Here is a 12,383-nt window from a genome sequence, read left to right on the forward strand (position 1 = left end):
TCTCCACTGTGTCGGGTACTACTTCGTTCACAGACAACGAGCTATGCAAGGATGAAACTGCCATGGATCAAAATAGAATGCCCAGCTTTGACATGGGTTCTGAAGAACTAAAGTTGTGGAATTGACGTTGCTTCAGTTCGCGCGCGCCAAGTCGGGTTACATGTCGTTTCAGCGCGGCGCTTGGTGATAGCTCGAGATCCAATCATTTGCGGAGGTCTATTTCAGATCGTCAGTTTGCATTGACGGTACCTGAAAAAGTAATAGTCTTGCTTATGGTTGTGTTGAGCACCAATTGCCAGTGTAGATCCTAGGGTTGATACTCTTGGCACGTTTCATCTGGTCCTACAAGCTACAACTGGACAAAGTCAACATTTGATCATCTCGCATTGATTCGGGGTATGCACATCGCTCAGGGGCGGACATTACAATTACACTTTCAACTAACAGTCTCAAAAAAAAAAAAGCTCGCCAGTCCAATATGCTTGAGGGGGATTTGAAGGGACTTCCTAGTTCCTTCATGCTAAGCTCAACGCCGAAAAAAAGAAAAAATGACAAACGCCCCATCGATCCGGAAACGAAAATGCAATGACAAACTCGCAAAAGAACCAAAGAAAAAGAGAGCGGGACAACTCCATCGGCCATCAGGCCTGTTATGCCGGTCGACTTGCCCCCGCGTCCGCAGCTCCTTTGATGCCTGGAGCGGAAGCCGTTATCTTTGGATGATTGCCGGCCGGGAGCGGGGGTTTGAGATCAGTAGGCGAGGCGGGCGCAGAGGGAGGTATTGGAGAATGTTCATCATCGTACTCGTGACCATTGTATTCGTCGTCGGGAAGTGCCGAGCCGCCAGCGGAGGAGTGTTCAACCGAGGCGCGGTCATATCCCTGTTGGTAGGGCTGCGCATTCTTCGATGCGTTCTTAGTAGCCTTCTTGGTCTTGCGACCTTTCATTTTGGCCTTTTCCAAAAGCCGCTTCTTTTCCGCCAGTCGCTTGCGCTCCTTGCGGTCTTTCATTTCATATTGTCGGATGAGAGCCTCAGGTGGACGCCCGAAGATACTCTCGTATTCGCAAAATTCACAAATCCAAATGTCCTCCAGACTTGGAGGATGGTGCAGGTTCGTGTATTGTTGCTGGATCTTGCGCTGCCGTGCGGACATGGCGTAGACGCTGGCTGGTGACCGCTTTTTCTTCGGGACCACGGGTGGTTCGCCATTTTGAGCGGCTGGCTGCGTGCCCGGTGGGCCGTGGCTCATGTTTGCGCCCATGTTGGGACTAGTCTGTGCTGCCTGTGTAGGGATTCCTCTCTGCTTCTGGCTTGCAGGACCGAGAGGCGACGTTGGTGAACGGTTGGGAATGGAGAAGTTTCTTTGCATGGCCATTCCCTTTGACGAATCGGACTCACAGGTGAATGTGAACTGAGTCTTTGTGGGAGTGGTGTTTTCTTGTTCCAGCAGACTGACGTTGCTGGGACCCCGGGGAGGGGAGGAGAGTGTTGCGTTTGCGATGGCAGTTGAAATGATTCCTTGGTCGGACGACTCGGCTGAGGGGGGAAGTTAGCAAATACGAATACGGAAGGCACAATCGAGAGAAGTAAATACCGGAAGGATCAGGAGATGACATCAGCCCCTCGCGTCGACTCGGCGCCCGCGTGTGCATCCATCCATTCTGGGCATTGGCCGAGAGCGGAGTTCTGCTGCTGCTGCGAACCACTGGTCTTCCAAGTCGACCTCGCCCGGAGCCGGAGATCCCACTTCCTAATGGCGACGCCGGGTTTCCATTCCCATAATATGTGCCCGTCGACTCTGGTGGAGGCGGGGGCGGCGCGGGGGTTGAGCTCGCGCATCCCATGCTGGCGAATTCGGGGGACAAGGCAGAGTGGTGTCCTCCCAAATTCCCGGGGGTGGGAATCTTCCGCTTTTTCTTGTTATTGGTATTCTCAAAGGCGTCGTAGCCGTCAGGGCCAGACGAGGAGGACTTGGCTTGGGGTGCGTCGGCGGGGAAGTTGGGATGACCGTTGGAGGAGGGAGAGGGAGAGAGAGAAGACCTCCGGACACCACTGCGGCGGACCACTACAGGACCATCTTCATCCCCACTCTCCAACTCTACTGCCGTCTCAAAACTATGTGTGTCCACCTCCGGCGAGAATTCAGTCTCCACGGTCTGCTGCACATAGACCTTGGACTCATTCACCGCCTCTTCGGAGTCTGCAGAGACTCCATAGAAGATCTGGGATGCGGGTGGAGTGGGTGGGTAGTAGATTGTGTCCGCGGCATCAGACGGCAGGCGAGAGCGCAGTGTTCGTCTTGGGAGAGGACGGATCAGACGATCGGGATAGATGGTAGAGGGCGTGTCAGGGGCTGAGTTGAGCGCCCCGTCTACATGAGTGCACTCCACGTCAGTAATTGAATAACTAGCAGACCGGTCTCCGGCGGAAACCAAACGGTCCGGACTATGTGTCCCTGAGCAGACGTACTCAATGTAGCTGCCATCATGCAAGTCTCCACGCTCGCCCTCAACCGCGGGCGATGCTATTTGTATGGATTTCCAGCCCGTTGGCTCTGTTCTGATCTTGCCCGCCACCGTTTCTGTTCCGCAGGGGCTAATAAACGAGGATCGGTGCTTTGGTATCGGGGTATCGGCCCGATTGAGGGATGTGGTCCAATTTCTGTAGACTGGCATAAGTATTGACCCTGCTACACATGTAATCCATCCGGAAGGTAGACCAGAACACAGGCCGAGCTGGGAGAGGAGACTCCGGTCCAATCCCCACCTTTCGTCTAGTTGTCCACAATCCGGAGGTGAATATCAACCTACCCACAAAATAGTGCTATTACTCAGCACATCCAAGATAAAGGGTCGGCGGGATACGGAGGGCAAAAATAGAACGGAGATATCTCTGGAATCAATTCCAGAACCAAGTTCAAGCCAAATGGACAAATCGGAGGAGAGTAATAAGAGGGGTTGAGGATGTGAAGAGAACAAGACGAGTCACGGGAATTCGGAACACGATACGCTAATCCCCTTTGGGTAATCCTCCCAAAATGACCTCGGGGCTATTGCATTACGCATCTTGGACCTATCCCACGGGTACTACCCAGATGAATCCCTCCTATACGGAGAACAGAGTATCATATTCCAGGGACCGTGGGGTCTACATGTGTTGTGCTGCGGCTTTTGGAGGGTGTGAACACCCCCTCCGATCTTCCACTGGTACCTGCATTCGCAGTCACTCCGTGGGCGTCTTCACTTGCCTGGAATGATGGCTGAGCATCACCCAACAAACAATCAGACAAAAACCAAGCTTGTGCAACAATCCTCAATCAAACGCGATTGGCCCTTGTTGAATCCTCCCAGGCTATGCTGAAAACCCGCTGAGCCCGCTGAGCCCCGCGATACATATCCACATATCCACCACGTACATGCGCTTCGGAGGGAAAGGAGGAGGATATCGAGGACAGGAGTGATCGGGCTGTGACAGAAGAATCATGACCAGGGCAGGTGGTGTCTTTCCAATGTTGGGTATGAGATCATACCCACAGCGGCGGGCACATTCCTGTGAGTCACTCATTGAAAGGATTGAACCTAAACTCATATCACAAGGGTTGTAGTGTAAATTATGGACAGTAAGAAGATCAGAGGAGGTAGATAGGGTATGGCCTTGCGACTGTAAAATTCTCGAGCCCTGTCAGCGCTTCTCTGTCGGTGTCATTTTTCTTGGACTTTGTCTGCGCTGCGCAATTCCCAAGGGTGTCGCATAAAACGTGAGAATGTTCACTTTGCTAGGGAAGCACCTAAGGAGCGGTGCTGCTCCTCACTGGTTAGCTCCGTTTCACTTGCAGGCTCGTTGTTTTTGTCCCGCTGCACTGCAAAACGGGAACGGCGGGAACAGCGACTTGGGGGTCGATCGACCAAGGCCAGCAAAGGGACGTCCTCCTTTCGATTCTGTTTCCAAAATGAATAATGAACAGAGGAATAGAGGAATGTAGAGCGGAAAAAACACCAAGGGCAGTGTGGGAAGAAAAATGAAAAAAAGTCTCGCGTCGAGAGGCGTCGAGAGCGGGGAAACCGGCGATTGGATCTTTTGGAGTCCCTTTCCGGCGCCGGTGCTTTTCTTCTCTTCCTCCTCCCCGCCATAACACGGATTTGCTTCTCGGACTATGTAGTCATCGGGCTCTTTATCGAGCCTTGTGATGCCTTGATACAGATACTGTGACTCTCAATTGTCCTGCTGCCTCTCTCAGAGAGCTCCCAATCGCGCGCAACAGCTCCCTCGCAACCGGCTTTTCTCGAGGTTGCTGGGAACTGACCAGCCATCAGCTCGAGTCCTCGTTCATTCCTTTCAACCCGGCTCCCAGAGCACTCATATACTTTCTTTCAATCCTCAACCCTCCCACCTACCATGTCACCCCGTCGTTCCTCTCGGGCTCGCACGTCCCAACCCTCTCCTGCTCTCCCTCAGCACACCAACTCCTCCTCCAGCTCCTCCAATTCTCACACTCGAGAGAGGAGCACACGATCGAACCATAAAAATCCCTCCCCCAACGCTTCGTCCGGTCACCGGTCTCAGTCCATCGATGATGCTGAATCCGGATCGAAAGACCTGCCACAAACGCGGCAGCGCCAGCGCGCCCACGATGACGATGACGACGATGCCCGCGACGAAGATGACGAAGACCTCGATGATGAGGAGGAAGAAGTAACTCGGTGTCTCTGTGCTCAGCAGGAATATCCAGGTTTGCCTCAATCTCGTCGCGAGGCTCTCGGTCGCGGCACCATCAAGCTGGAGGCCATCCAGGGCCCCCTTGACCCATCGGACCCTCTTACAGACGAAATCGGCAGCATGTTCATCCAGTGTGATCTCTGCAAAGTCTGGCAGCATGGTGGCTGCGTCGGAATCATGGATGAGGCGACAAGTCCCGACGAATATTTCTGTGAGGAGTGCCGGAAAGATTTGCACAAAATCAAAGACGAACCTAATGGGTAAGTGGACATACACCTCTTCCGTCTTGCAATTATCCCTGCAGAATATTGTACACTGGTCTCGTGTCTCAATCTTCCTGGTCTGTTTTCGCTGCTTGGAGGGGCTGCTGCCCGGCCCAGCCAACAGTCGCTTTCCACGGCAGGCCACGAATTGTCGATACTTGATACATTGCGCTGTGAACTACGCCAGGGACAATTGCTAACCATCATTCAGCACACGCTCATCCACCTACCTTCCTGTCGCACCGGCAGCGGCACCGCCCCCGCCGCCTCCTCCTCCGCCTCTACCAGCCCCTCCAGCGCAGCCCGCAGTATCCCCCGCGGTGCCAGCGGTAGCCCCATCTCCAGCGCCGTCTTCTCGGGCTTCCTCGAGAGAGATCCCCAGGGAAATCTCGCGCCGGTCCAAGGATCCCAAATCCCGCAGCAGCGACAAAGCGAGTGAAAGTGCCGCTGCTCATGCCAAGCGGCGATCTACCATGAACAGCCGCGATGCCGCGTACGATGAGGAAGAATTGATTCGACGCGCAATTGAGGAGAGCAAGGCCGACACGAAAAGCAACCCCGATGAGAATGAGACTCATTTGGGAAAGCGAAGTCGGAGTGAGAGCGCAACGTGCGTATTATCCTCGATCAACGCCCTTGCCCAAGTATGATTACTGACAACTCGCCTAGCAACAGGGATGGAGCAAAACGCCCGCGAACTACGTCACCATCACCTGGCGCTGTGTCAAAGCGCAGCAAATCCGGATCCCATCCACCTTCCGAGGATGCGCCCAAACAAAAGCCCGCAGTCAACGGGAACGGGACCAGGAGACAAAGGGCTCCGTCTCGCACCCAGCTCGATAAAGAGCAACCCAAAGAGGCCGACGATGTTGAGACGGAGGCTCCTGAAGCGTCGAATCGTCGCAAGGAGAGAACTACCCGTCGCAAAGGAGATGGTCAGTGAACTCTTCCACCAGAATTATAATCCCCATTACTTATGACTTAAGCAGATTCCGACAATGAGACTGGTTCTCCAATCAAGACCGCACCACCCGAGCCTGAAGCTACACAGGCAAGCCCTAATACCCCAACACCCCAAGAGCCCACTCCTGCGCGGCCATCAACCCGCAAATCCGGCCGGCCTCCCGCACGCCGTGGTCGCGTTGGACGAAATCAATATACCAAAGACCGAGATACCAATGGCAATGGTGATGCCGGGTACATGGCGAACTCGCCGCGCCGAGGCCAATCCCACGAGATTGGCGCAGACTCCCCGCGCGTCGGATACGGAGTGAACGGAACCCACATGAACGGCGGGGAGTCCGGACGACCCAGCAAACCGCGCCACATGCACCCCCAGCGAACGACGATGAACGAGATGAAACGCCGAGTCGCAGCGATTCTCGAATTCATCTCGCGCATGCAAGTCGAAATGGCAGTCGCCAGCGAGAACTCGTCCACGCCGACCGGTAACGGCGACCGAGCACAGGGCCTGCTTTTGAAAAGCATGGTTGATCAAATCGACAGTGCCATGCCGTCGGCCGGCAGCGACGGCGGCGAGTCCGCGCCTGCGACCACAGATGGCGGATACGGCGAGTCGAACCACGAGAAAGACTTCAAGGAACTCAGCAGCGTCGAGATGATGGATGTGCTGACTCGCCATCTGCTCAAGTGGCAGCAGGAGTATGGCAAGTTTGGTGAACGGTAGTTCTTTCTCGGTTCCATTCCTTTGAGCTTGCTTCGCATCACGATACCCCTCTCAATTGCTTTACCGATGTATACTAGAACCTGATTCCAGCTCCCTTTTTCTTCTCTTTTGTTTTTTATCTCATTCCATACCGGTCGGCGTCATTGGGGGAAAACGAGGCTCATGGTCATTTCCAGTGCCTTTTGTTTAGTTGCTTTTTGCCTGGGTTTATATGCTTCGCTATGACTCTCCCTGCTTGGTATAGTCATGTTCAGATTCTTCTGACCTTTTTTTTTTGTCTTTCGTTTCGGCGAATGCCTCATCGGTGTTGGGATAGTCCAGTCCTATATAGGATGTCTTGTCGTTTAGGAAATTCTTCATTCTGGGAATAATATCATTGCTCCTTTGTTCACTCCTGAAGTCCATGGTCACCTCACACCAAACTTTAGTATTCCTTCAACCTTGGAAGTTTATCCACTAGTTTTGCCCAGGTGCGATAGGCAAACTGCCGTTAACAACCTTGGGACCCTGGAAGGTTCTCACCTGGGCATATCCATGCACAATGCCTTCCAAGGTTGTCCCTGCCAGCTCCAGCATGGGCTCTTTCACAACCTTGGAAGAGCCTAATTGCCCGAGCTTTTCGGCTGGGTGCTTGTCAGGCTCAAAATATGTAGATACCCACACTCTTAGACTCGACGTAACGAAGGCTTCCAAAGCCTGGTACTAAGCTATGGGTTTAAAGGGAGAAACCTGGAAGGTCCAATAATAACTTGGAAAATTGTAGGCATCATATATTCCAACCTTTGGTTTGAAGTTTACGCTCAATATCAAAAGCTCAAGTCCAGTTCCGGGAAGATATATTTATAGTGGACCTCACCTGGCAACTCCCGAGGTCGGTTCCAAGGTTGACGGACACTGAGAACCTTGGATAGCAACAGTAAACAGACAACCCTAAGTCAAGTTCCATCCCAGAGTGAATAACCTAGGTCAGAGGCTTTCAAGGTTGTAAAAGGACCTTGGTCGCTTTTGTTTTGAGCTCATATGTTTTCTGTGTGCAAACCTTGAAGTGCGGAGTAAAGCTTCAGAACAATACGGAGTAGACTCAGGCCTCTACAGCTCGTTCTAATCTTTCAAGGCAACAGCATATCCAAAGTGACACCCCGGCAAACATCTGTTTGTTCCTGCATCGGTCCTTGGAGTCTCCAGGGCTTGGCCGCCGGTATGAATCTTGGATAGTGGACCTTCCGAGGTTGTGTTCAGCATAATTCTAGTATCAAACTGGCTTTAATTGTGCCAAAAGGCACAGGGTATGAAAGTACAACTCCAGGTTGACCACAGTCACCGTCTGACGGATGCTCCGTACGGAGTATGCACCTGGGAACCCCGTATAGCTATGAAGACAGTAACGGTCTAGGCCAATGATTGCTGTGACTTTTCAAGATACTATTGGTGTTCTGTACTCCGTACAATTGAGTATTGCTATGATAGGCTTGAGTTATTTTTGGCCGGCACAATCGATTCGCCATTTGCACATGCTCCGACGGAGTGCATATTACGAGTTCCATGCAACCACATTGACCAATGAGAAGCTTACACCTTGGAGCTTGAAGAAAAGGTGAAGGCTGGGCACTCCGTACGCAATTGAGCACCATCATTGGCTTCCCCGGAAGAATGATATCAAAATGGGAGAAAGTACGAAAATTACACGTTGGAGCTCCCAGCCTCGTTGCGGTAAGAGGGTCTAGATGCATGCGCTGTCGTCTCGGGGTGGTTGGGCCGGGGCTGGGGACCCAAAAGAGGGTCCCCAGCAACGGGAGCTCGATGAATCACTTTCTGGTGGATCGGGTTGCATGTGTATTGTGCAGTAACGCAATAATACAGTACTGCTGCGTTGTCCAACGGGTTTTGAAGGTGGACCGATGGCGTCTGTATTCAATTTTTCCCCATCGACTTGCACAGATATAAGTGTGAGATGAGGACACTTTTCCGGCCGAGGGAAATGGCCCCCTGAATCCTGCTTTTTTTCCCTCTCGCTTTCTCCGCAATCACAAACGCAATACCCAAACGCGATCGGCAAGGAGATCCAGATTTCCGATTCGACCCGTCAGGTTGCTATGGGGATGGGTGGCGCGGTGATACGCGCAGAGGTGGCTCCCCCCATGTGAAGATACCCTATTGTATTGTTAGCGGAATCCATACACCGTCTGTAAGAGTGAACAAGAAACGGGGTCTCAGTCTTGAAGGGAAAAATCTGTACATTCAAAGTACACCGTAGGATTGAATTGACACTGGCAATCTAATAAGACAAAACAGAAGAATAAAAGAAAAGAAGAAAGGGAAAGCCTCGGTGATCAGCGGGACCCCAAACCGGCAAGGCGGCGTAAACAAAACCTCCCAACCATAAATAATCGTGACGTTCGCCAGCCATTCCTCCCTCTTCTTTCTTCCTCTTCCATTCCGATCTTACATTCCAAGCTTAATTGCACTACCTTTCTACTTCCTTCGAGAAAGACTTCCCCACCTAAGTCTTTTCTTGAGTCTTTCGAGTTGTTTAACGACAGTTCGAAAGGCATAGAAAAGACCATCAGTCCGGCAATCTGGACTTTGACGCCCGTGTCCCCATCCCCTTCAGTGTCTTCCCGTCGTCGTACCGGAGTGACGCTGTCTCTGAAACTACTCAAGAACGAGTAGAGGGAGAAGTCAATTTCGATCGTCCTTCGCGCGTCGAACGGGAAGATACTCAAGGTTCTGCTCCCGCTCCCCTTCCCGCACCCAAGAAGGAAGAGATCGAATTCCGTGTGACTCAAGAACAGCGCCCGCGCATTCAAGAAGAGCACCCTCAGCAGTTCCACGCTCAGCAGCACAAGCCCCACCCCCAGCAATACCAGCAGGAGCAGCAGTTTGAGCAGCAGTACGATCAGCAGTACGATCAGCAGTACCCTTCCTACCAGCGTACTCAGCGATCCTACGATCAGGACTTCCCCGAAGTTCAGCTCACCCGTGAACGGTACGTCAATTATGTTTCCCCTCGAACCCCCCAATTGCTTGTCAATTGCCCTGAATTCCGGTCTTCGGTCGACGGCTGGCTTACCGCCGGTTTGCTTGTGATTTGCGGTGTCTTTTTGGGCTCTGTTTTGTTTTGTTATATTACCACCGAACGAGGGAAAACGAGCAAAACAGCCCAAAAACAGCGTGAGCACAAGCCACCGGAGATCCACAATTCAGCTGGCGAGTGGAACCCGCAGGCGAACTATCAGCCGCTGTTTACTGCTATTTGTTGTGAGATCTCCTATCCGGGTCTAGAGTGTTACGGATTTAGTCCCGGACTAAAATTACGTGTCACCAAAACCTGATCCACTTCCAATTAGCGGTGACCCGGTTGTTTTGTTTATATGTTTATGGTACCCGTGGATCCCTGGGCTGACATCTTTACCCTTAGCTACCCCAGTCAACCTCAACCTCAGTCTACTTACGAGGAACACTCTCAAGTCTACGACAAGGCCGTCGAGAATCAAATCGACCTCACTGAACGAGACTACCGTCACAAGACTTCCCCTGCCTACGACCTCGACGTCTCTTACGACCGTCGTTACCGTCAACCCGTAGACTCCGCCTACGGTTACCAGCCCGAGTCTTCGGAAGTTTCGTACAACCGAACTCCCCAAGCTCCCACCGACTCTTACAGAGCCGACGACGCGTACCTTCGTGAGGTTCAGCCCACCCGTACTCGTTACGCTTCCTCCTCAGCCTCCACCAAGGCTCCTACTCAAGTCAAGGTCTCAAAGTCAACCGTCCGCGGAACTCCTTCCAAGATGGGTTACTACGACGACGAAGGTGAATACCACTCTTTCCGCCGTGGCGTTGGCCGCGCTGTCGACCGCGTCGCCCACCCCTTCTCCCACTCCCACGCTTCTTCCCACGCTGGTGCTGACGACCATGAAGAGGTCGCTCCTCCCGCCGCCAACGTCCGCGTTGTTGAGCCCCGCAACCGCGGTTCCTCCTCCGGCGAGACCGTCCCCATCCCCTGCCACTTCATCCGCATCGGCGACATCCTGATCCTCCAGGGCCGCCCTTGCCAGGTCATCCGCATCTCGGTCTCCCCCCAGACCGGCCAGCACCGCTACCTCGGTGTCGACCTCTTCACCCGCAAGTTGCAGGAGGAGTCCAGCTTCGTCGCCAACCCCTCCCCCTCCGTCGTCGTCCAGACCATGCTCGGCCCCGTCTTCAAGACCTACCGCATCTTGGACATCCGTGATGACAACCGTCTCGTTGCCATGACCGAGTCCGGTGATGTCAAGCAGGGCCTCCAGGTCATCTCCCAGGGCAGCCTGCACAAGCGCATCTCCGACGCCTTCTCCGACGGCCGTGGCTCCGTTCGCGCCCTCGTCATCAACGACGGTGGCCGTGAGCTCGTCGTCGACTACAAGGTCATCCACGGCTCCCGCCTGTAAATGTTTGGAGAGAGGTCTGGATACGCTTGTACCTCATCCATGTGATGAAATAGTGCTTAGCTTTTGTGTGATTTAATTTTCCTTTGTCTGACGATTTCCTTTCAATGATGTATGCAAATTGTGTGAAAATGCGAATGGATTTCTCCTGTACCGAGGTTCCGACCGTAGGCCGTAGTAAACAGTAACAAACAGCAACAACCTCGTATGATCCAAGGAACCTGTCTGTGACAGCATTGGTCTCGGTCTCGGGTAAGAAAACAGTTGGGCCGAAACCGCATTCCCGCACATGTTGCCTCTGACTCGTCTTGGCCCGATGTGACTCGACCCCAGCCTTGGACTTTTTTGCCAATTGGCGCCCGAGGCTACATTGGACATTGGTATGATCCCCATTGGCTTTCCTGTTTCACATTTCCATTCGTTACAGCCACAAAGTACCGTATACCTTACAATGTTTCGTACTGTTTTCTTTGTTTAAATACCGATTCTACCTTGCAGCCTGCTTATGCATTGACAGACCCTCACGGCGTGCGGAGTACGGAGGACTCCGTACAGCTACCAAATTTGCAATTGATCTCAGATGCACCTGAGCAGCTTCGTAATTGGTAGGTTATAAGGATTGCATATCAAAAACCCCCTTGTCGAAAAGATGTGAGGTTACCCCTGGAATATCAATGATTATTACTGCTGGGTGCCGATTGAGTTTAAGGATCCATGGATGCGTGGTCGGATTACCTGTTCCGTTCCAAGGTTCGGCACAACCCTATCCATGGATCTAGGATATCCTCCCGGAACCATGCCCACGAGATTCTAGTCTTGATACACTCGAGATCAAAGATGATCCTCGGTCGATTTCTCGGAGGTCTCTGTTCAAAGATTCGCAACGACGTTTGATATTGGGTATAATTGCATGTAGTCCGTACTCGACGCTTTTCCTGGACATCGCATAAGCTACACTCGAATGAATCACCGACTCGAGCTTTGCGGACCTTACTGTATCGACTGATAACCATCAAATTTAGATACAACTGATATGATAGTGACAACTCCACCAAGCAGGTCTAGATCAAAGATAGATTAATTCTTCCTGGTACCATCTATCAAAAAGTCTAGAAACACACAGGGCCTCAGCCCAGTCCAAGACGAAAAGAAGGATATCGAAGATCAACGAAAGACAATAATACAAGGTGTGAATCAAGAAAAGAGGGTATCATGGAACAATTCCAATAGGCCACACCAGCTGGAAAGGAAAGGAAAGAGAACAAAATAATAAAAGAAAGTAAAAAGCG

General features: G+C 52.4%; 3 protein-coding genes across 3 annotated transcripts; 2 read left to right on the forward strand and 1 right to left on the reverse strand.

Moving 5' to 3' along the window:
- Positions 1 to 650: 650 nt before the first annotated feature.
- Positions 651 to 2,676, reverse strand: N7506_011767 (uncharacterized protein; the record flags this gene model as incomplete). Its single annotated transcript, XM_056961058.1, has 2 exons — positions 651 to 1,537; positions 1,596 to 2,676. 2 exons carry the CDS (start codon positions 2,674 to 2,676, stop codon positions 651 to 653), a joined length of 1,968 nt encoding a protein of 655 aa, XP_056805592.1.
- Positions 2,677 to 4,396: 1,720 nt separating this feature from the next.
- On the forward strand, positions 4,397 to 6,667 carry N7506_011768 (uncharacterized protein; the record flags this gene model as incomplete). Its single annotated transcript, XM_056961059.1, has 4 exons — positions 4,397 to 4,977; positions 5,192 to 5,590; positions 5,650 to 5,915; positions 5,970 to 6,667. The coding sequence occupies 4 exons, from the start codon at positions 4,397 to 4,399 to the stop codon at positions 6,665 to 6,667; spliced, it is 1,944 nt and encodes a 647-aa protein (XP_056805593.1).
- Positions 6,668 to 9,207: 2,540 nt separating this feature from the next.
- On the forward strand, positions 9,208 to 11,097 carry hexA (putative Woronin body protein HexA; the record flags this gene model as incomplete). Its single annotated transcript, XM_056961060.1, has 2 exons — positions 9,208 to 9,653; positions 10,086 to 11,097. Coding segments are annotated over 2 exons (1,458 nt in total), but the record flags the coding sequence as incomplete, so codon positions are not given.
- Positions 11,098 to 12,383: the final 1,286 nt, after the last annotated feature.

The sequence above is a fragment of the Penicillium brevicompactum genome (genome assembly GCF_028827555.1).
Source record: "Penicillium brevicompactum strain IBT 35665 chromosome Unknown utg000009l_segment0_segment0, whole genome shotgun sequence".
Taxonomy (NCBI): domain Eukaryota; kingdom Fungi; phylum Ascomycota; class Eurotiomycetes; order Eurotiales; family Aspergillaceae; genus Penicillium; species Penicillium brevicompactum.